The sequence below is a fragment of the Jaculus jaculus genome, chromosome 22, assembly GCF_020740685.1.
Source record: "Jaculus jaculus isolate mJacJac1 chromosome 22, mJacJac1.mat.Y.cur, whole genome shotgun sequence".
In the NCBI taxonomy this organism is placed as follows: domain Eukaryota; kingdom Metazoa; phylum Chordata; class Mammalia; order Rodentia; family Dipodidae; genus Jaculus; species Jaculus jaculus.
The window spans coordinates 12,616,994-12,624,262 of record NC_059123.1 but is presented as its reverse complement, the minus strand read 5'-3'; the positions used below and the strand labels follow the sequence as shown (position 1 = coordinate 12,624,262).

At 50.1% G+C, this 7,269-nt stretch overlaps 1 protein-coding gene across 1 annotated transcript; it reads right to left on the bottom strand.

Moving 5' to 3' along the window:
• Positions 1-3,839: 3,839 nt before the first annotated feature.
• Positions 3,840-5,368, bottom strand: LOC123456425 (protein GUCD1-like). The gene has a single exon (XM_045139560.1). It carries the CDS (start codon positions 5,271-5,273, stop codon positions 4,554-4,556), a length of 720 nt encoding a protein of 239 aa, XP_044995495.1. The 5' UTR covers positions 5,274-5,368; the 3' UTR covers positions 3,840-4,553.
• Between the last annotated feature and the right edge of the window lie 1,901 nt (positions 5,369-7,269).

The following is a 7,269-nucleotide window of genomic DNA, read 5'->3' as shown; positions in this document are numbered from 1 at the left end:
GAGACAAGAAGCAACTGGACCCACACGGGTAGAGTGAACAAGATTCGGGGAAGTTTGAGGAAATAGCAAACGTCTGAAGGTTATTTTAGAGCAGTGCGCTAGAAACCTGGTTGATCTAGCTTTTTCCGTTGGTGATCTTGGCAGAAGTTAATGAAAAATTGACCAAAGTGGTCATGAGATGCAAGGCTGATGCTGTCTTTTATGTTTTCTCCAAGAACTGAGTGTTTACTTTGTGGTCTCATTTCCCCCTTCATTGTTTTTGTTACACACATGTCGATTTCTGTGGATTTTACACTCAATTTTAACATCAAATTGCTTTTTCAACATTGAGAGGTTCTTGGAAAACCCTTAGTAAGGATGTGACGCTTACTGTCACTGAAGGCTTACCTGGGCGGGAGGGCGTTGGCACCTGGGTTACTGCTTCCATATTCACTCCGAGGTTGAAGAGGCAAATACATCGATGTCACTCTCTGTTCTTAGCTACCCCCCTGTAGCTTCTGAAAGCACTGAAGAGGAAAACAAAACAAAACAAAAACCCAACACTGCCTCCCTCCACTTCTGTTCCTCTGTCTTTGGTAGGCACCCGGAGGATGATTAATTTCTTGTTACTGTGACCAAACACCCCAGACAGGAAGCAATTTAAGGACGGAAGGGTTTACTGTGGCTCACGCTTTGAGGGGACCCAGGGTTTGAGGGGACCCAGGGCCAGCACAGGGGAAGCCACGTGGTGACGAGAGCGCAGAGCGGTGACCGCAGGAGGCCGAGGGCGGGCAGGAAGGCGAGCCGGCCCAGGCTGGCCCCAGGGATGCGCTGACCTCACCAGGGACGTTCGCGCCAAAGCCCCCATCCCCACCAGCCGAGCCTGAGGGGGACAAAGCAAGGTTTTCCCACATGCTGACAAACCTTCTCAGGCAATTGTCCACTCCCTCTTATTTATGTATGTATTTGCTTATTTACGAGAGAGAAAGAGAGAGAGAGAGAGAGAGAGAGAGAGAGAGAGAGAGAGAGAGAGAGAGAGAGAGAATGGGCGTGCCAGGGCCTGTAGCTACCGCAAATGAACTCCAGGCGCATGCACCACCTTGTGCAGCTGGCTTAGGCGCATTTACAGGCACGCATAGCCACACCCGGCTTTTTAATGTAGGCGTTGGAGACTGAACTCAAGCCCTCTCCGGCCCTCATGCTTGAGCAGCAAATTCTCTTACCTACTGAGCCATCTTCCTAACCAAGCGACTTTGACACTGACATTTTAAACAATTCATATAAATGGAAGCTTATCTGTGTCTTTCCTTTCATGTGGTTTCTTTTTCTTAAATTTTATTTCTTTAATATCTTATTTATTTGAAAGAGAATGAGAGAGAAAGAATGCGAGAGAGAGAGAGAGAAAGACAGACTGAGACTCTAGCTTCTGCAAACAGACTCCAGATGCATGTGCCACCTTGTGCATCTGGCTTACATGGATCCTGGGGAATTGAACCTGGGTCCTTAGGCTTAGCAGGCAAGTGTCTAAACTGCTAAGTCATCTCTTCAGTCCTCATGTGATTTTGTTTATGTAGCATTGTGCTGTCAAGGTGCACCCTCTCACCACTCTTGTTTTAAAAAATAATATGTGGGCTGGAGAGATGGCTTAGCAGTTAAGTGCTTGCCTGTGAAGCCTAAGGACCCCGGTTCGAGGCTCGGTTCCCCAGGTCCCACGTTAGCCAGATGCACAAGGGGGCGCACGCATCTGGAGTTCGTTTGCAGTGGCTGGAGGCCCTGATGCGCCCATTCTCTCTCTCTCTCTATGTGCCTCTTTCTCTCTCTCTCTCTCAAATAAATAAAAATAATAAAAAAATGTATTATTTATTTATTAGGGGAGAGAGAGAGAGAGAAGAGAGAGAGAATGTGTTAGTATTGGAAAATGGGGGCATCTTGCCACAGTAAAAGAACTCCAGACATGTACACTACTTTGTGCTTCTGGCTTTATGTGGATCCTGGGGAATTGAACCCAGGCTGGCAGGCTTTGCAACAAGTGCCTTTAACTGTTGAGCAATCTCCCCATCCCTTAGAGGATCATTCTTATCATGGCTAGTAGTCCATTTCATGTGTCTGTTTGTCTGTTGATGAACAGTTTTGGATTATTCATTTATTTATTTTAGTTTATTTTTTTTACTTTTTTTTTTTCACCTTGGAGAGAATTTATTGAGAACGGCTCATTACAAACAAAATATATTTACGTACAAAATCTCTGCTATGTAAAAGATCCCTTTCATCCCCGTGGCTGGAGTGGCACAACCACCTACCGTCCCGTGCGACCCACGTGTGCACCGGGCAGCAGCGTGAGGACAGGATGGACGCAGATGGGAGCTGCGTGCACGGTGCCAGTCCCTGAAGTCAAGGCTTTGTCCTGCCTATTTCAAGACTTGTGTCCTGCCTCTGTGACCCTCCCCAGGAGAAGTCTTCTTGCCACTTACAGACAGGTGGCCTCTGACCCTCGACTTGCCCTGAGAAGCTGTCGGTGTCCTGGGACCGAGTATTTCTAAATGGGTGGCTGAGAGATGAGGACGGCTGCCCAGCAGTGTGCCACGGCTCATGGCGTCCGGCCACCCTGCAGCTGTTCTGAGTTTACCTGGGCCGCTCCCGAGGACACCCACGCCCCAGAACTGCTGCGGGGCACTCCTGGGCTGGCGTTCTCTAGGACCCTGGGCCACCCAGCATTAAGGCATTGTCAATGAGACCAGTGCGAAGCCAATACCAGTCTCTGAGATCAGGGGTGGTTGCTGGCTAACAGGCTTCTAGCATTGAGGAGCTGTAAGAGCAGTGTGGGTGGGGGGGTCTGACAGCCCCTGTAGACACAGTCCACTTCTGTCCCTCACAGCTGCGGTGCTCAGGTAGGGGAGGAAGCCACCATCACGTCACACTTCAGGCACTGGGAGACCACGGCCCTGGAAGTACAGGGATTGTGGGTATTCCTGCCTCCCTACCAGAGGCAGCTCATGAGTGGGTTCCTCCTCCACTTTGGGAATGACCATTTCCTTTGTCACTTTGGTGCATATCTGAGTCAACACTTAGTTCCATCACTGTCCTGGGCAAACTGTCCCCAGAGGCCAGCCTCTTCCCCTACAGGGTGAGAGGTATCTGCCAATAGGACTGCTGGGTAGGCAAGTCCCCTCTGTGATACAGAATTCGGGCTGGCTTACCTGCCTACGAAGAGGTGGCAGTGGTTCCAAAGTACCTGCAATCTACTCTTGCCTCCCCCGAAAGACACAGAGAACCTGTGATCTGGTCTTGTCTCCCCCGAAAGACACACAGTACCTACGATCTGGTCTTCTCTCCCCCGAAAGACAGAGAACCTGTGATCTGGTCTTGTCTCCCGCAAAAGACAGAGAACCTGCGATCTGGTCTTGTCTCCCCCGAAAGACAGAGAACCTGCGATCTGGTCTTGTCTCCCCCGAAAGACACACCGTACCTACGATCTGGTCTTGTCTCCCCCGAAAGACACAGAGTACCTACGATCTGATCTTGTCTCCCCCGAAAGACAGAGTACCTGCAATCTGGTCTTGTCTCCCCCAAAAGACAGAGTACCTGAGATCTAGTCTCGTCTCCCCTGAGATGCAAACACCCTTGATACCAAGAGGAACATAAAAGTCAATGTTACTTTGTGTGACTCTGGCCTTGCTCCTGTTCAAGACTGAGAAGACATGGTACCCTGTGCAGAAGGTACTGGGGTGAAAACCAGGCTGGGTGAGAGGCTGCAGGCTGTCCCCTGCCCAGTTTCCAAAGGGCAGGCCCTAGCACCCTTCCTCCAGAGACTGGGGCTCCCACACTTAGGACAGATCCTGCTCTGGGGATTGAGGCTGGTGTCGGGAGGCCTCGGCAGCTCTTTATTCTGGAAGCATTCTCTCTGCTGGGCCCGTCTGAACTGAGGACCAGCCAACTACCAAAGGCCCTCCTCAGAGCTGGAATACCTGGAAGACTGAGATGACCCTAGAGCCCCAGGGACCAGGGAGCTTCAGGGCAGAGTGCCTGTGCTGTGTGGTGACAGGGCTTCACACCCAGTCACAGAAACGTCCAGTCACTGGAGGCAGGAGGGCACAGTGGTGCCATCTGCAATGGGACGGTGGTGGTGGTGGTGGGGTCTTCTCAGTGACACTGCAAGAGATCAAGGCGTGGAGTGGCCCAGCACCAGGGGCCTGTTTTGGACTACTGTCTTGATGAGCAGCATCAGGTCAAGCGACTTCTCTCCAGGACTCAGCTCCAAGGCCTGTGGGGAGGCTGGCTCCAGCCCCTCCCCTTGCCTCGGGTCTTGCTGGAAGGCAGCACTTCTGGGCACAGACAGGGTTGGACTCGAGTCTTGAGAGAGGATCCCCCTAGAGGCTCAGGTGGTGGCCCCAGCAACTAGCATGTGTGTGATGTGAGTGAACGGCATGATTGACACACAACACTGGTGGACAAAGCAGGCTTCCTAGGCTTCCTTGGGGCTAGCCAAATGGACTGAGGCGAAAGTTCTGCATGCCTTGCGCCCGGGCATCCTGAGTGGCTGGGGCCTGAGGGCCAGACACCCTAGGCTCTGGCTGTCAGCTGTCCAGGTAGACGAAGAGGATGTCCTCATCTGTCCCGTAGCTGGTCCTGGGCTCCTCAAAGTTACTGATGCTGGTGCTGCACATTCGGTCAGCGTAGGCTGGGTTGTTGTAGAAGATGCAGCCGGTGGCCCTGTTGTAACCACGCAGGACGATGAAGTGGCCCTGGTAGTCGGGGGTACGGCAGAAGCAGCGGTGGCCACTGGGGGTGAGGCAGCAGTACTTGACGGGCCTGGGGCACAGGTCACAGTGCAGCACCCCCGAGTTCACCAGCACAATGGCCACGTGGCCCTGCGCCAGGTGCGCCTGAATGTCCTGCACGCTAACTGCGCATTTCTCCACCAGCACGCTGTAGGTCTCGGCCTGCGCGAACAGCTGGTTCACCCGGGTCTCCTCAGTGTCGAAGTGCTTCCTGTAGAAGGACTGGTTCTTGTAACCCTTGTCGACACCCAGGGTCTGGGTACAGAAGCGGTGTCTCACACCAAAGTGGCACATCAGGTAGGCCAGGTCGATGGTCCAGATGCTCTTGGTCAACTGCAGATCCTGCAGGGCATTCTCAAACTCTCCATCGTCCAGCTGGCCCAGGTACCGCAGCACCATCCTGGAGCAGGCCAGGCCACAGTCCCAGTGGTAGAGCTGCTGGATGACGGGGACAGGCAGCTGCACGAAGTCCCCGGGCTCGAGAGGCTGCCCCGCTGCCTCTGCCTCCGTCCTCATTCCCCAGGCGGCGCAGGACGCCCATGGCCCCAGCCCGGAGCTGGCTGCAGCTTTGACTTCTGCTGGGCCGGGAGCGTGGCCAGTACGTGCAGAGTTCCTCCTCCTCCTCCTCTTTTGCCGCCACCGCCGCCGCCGGGACAGCGTAAATGGGAGGAGGAGGAGGAGGAGGAGGCAGCGGCAGCGGCGGCGGAGCCACCTCTATTTTACTTTTTAATATTTTTATTTCCATTTACTTATTTGAGAGAGAGAAAGGAGAGAGAGAGAGAGAGAGAGAGAGAGAGAGAGAGAGGGGGGGGGGGGGGAGAGAGAGAGGGAGAGAAAGAGAGAGAGAGAGAGAATGAATGAGAATGAGAATGGGTGTGCCAGGGCTCCAGCTGCTGCAAACAAACTCCAGATGCATGTGCCATCAGGCTTAAATGAGTCCTGGGAAATCAAACCTAGGTCACTTGGCTTTACAGACAAGCGCCTTAACCACTAAGCTATCCCTCCAACCGTCCATCTACATTTTAGCCATAAGAAATAACGCTATGAACATTTATACACAAGTCACTTTTGGACGTATATTTTAATTTCTCTTGGATATAACCTAGGAGGAGAATTCCTGGGTCACATGCTAACTCTTATTTCAACTTTTAAAGGAACAAAGTGTTTTCCACAATGGCTACATTATGTTGTATTCACACCAGTAGTGTATGAGGGTTCCAATCTCTCTAAAGCCTCCCCCAACACCTGCTATTATCAATCCTTTTGATTTTATCCACTCTATTATGTCCTAAGTGGCATCTCAGTGTGAATTTATTTGCAATTCTGTGATGCGAAATGATGCCCGCATTTATTACTCACTGTGCATCTTCCTTGGAGAAATGTCTGCTCAGGTCCTCTCACTGCATTTTAATGGAATTATTTTATTTTATTATTAAGCTATAGGTATTTTTCATAATTTTGGCCATGACTCTCTCAATATAGTGCATACTTTGGAACCTACATGGTGTTATGAAGACCTAGGTCCCCTCCCCTACCTTTCACCAACTCCTAGTAATGCTGTATGATGAATGCATCAGGAGATTAACCCGTCCATTCCGTCAGAGCATTCAGGGTCTCATCGTCTCTAGCACACCCTCATAGACATGCAGAGGTGTGCTTCACGCATCTCCCAGATATTTCTTAATGCAGTCAGGTTGACAGTGGAGATTAACTGCCACTGATATCTAAGAAGTCTCAGAACCATTTGTTGCAAAGGCTCTTTTCTCCACTTGAATTGTCCTTGCAACCTTGTTGAAAGAAATTAATGATAAACGTCAGAGTGTATTTGTAGATTCTGGATTCCATTCCACCGACTTATCTGTCTATTCTTATATGAGTAGACAATCCATAATGTATCATCTTGAAGACTTATTTATTTGTTCAATATCCTGTTTAGTTTCAGAAATTTTTTGCCTTCTGTGAGATGGCTTTTTGAAAACTGTATTCTAAAGAAAATAGAACATGAAATTAAAAAATTTTTATGTAATATTTGTGGCTATTTCTGTACCATCCTTGCTTTAATAGTGTGGTTAAAATACAGAGGAGTGGGCTGGAGAGATGGCTCAGTGGCTAAGGTGCTTGTCTGCAAAACCTGACGACCTAGATTCGATTCCCCAGTACCTATGTAAAGCCAGATGCACAATGGCGCATACATCTGGAGTTCATTTGTATCAGATGGAAGCTCTGGTGTGCTAATTCTCTCTCTCTCTCTCTGTGTATGTGTTTCTTCTATCTCTCTTTGCTTGCAAATAAATAAATAAAAATTTATGAATAAACAATTATTAAAAATAGAACTGGAGAGATGGCTTAGTGGTTAAGGCACTTAGCTGCAAAGCTTAAGGACTCATGTTTGACTCTCCAGGTCCCGTGTAAACCAGATGCATATGCACAAGGTCGCTCATGTGAAAAAAGGGGTGCACATGTCTGGAGTTTGATTGCATTAAAAAAAACAGTCTGTTGGGCTTGCCACAAA

Coding starts and splice junctions, on each gene's coding strand:
- LOC123456425 (XM_045139560.1), bottom strand. CDS start 5,273: ATGAGGACGGAGGCAGAGGCAGCGGGGCAGCCTCTCGAGCCCGGGGAC.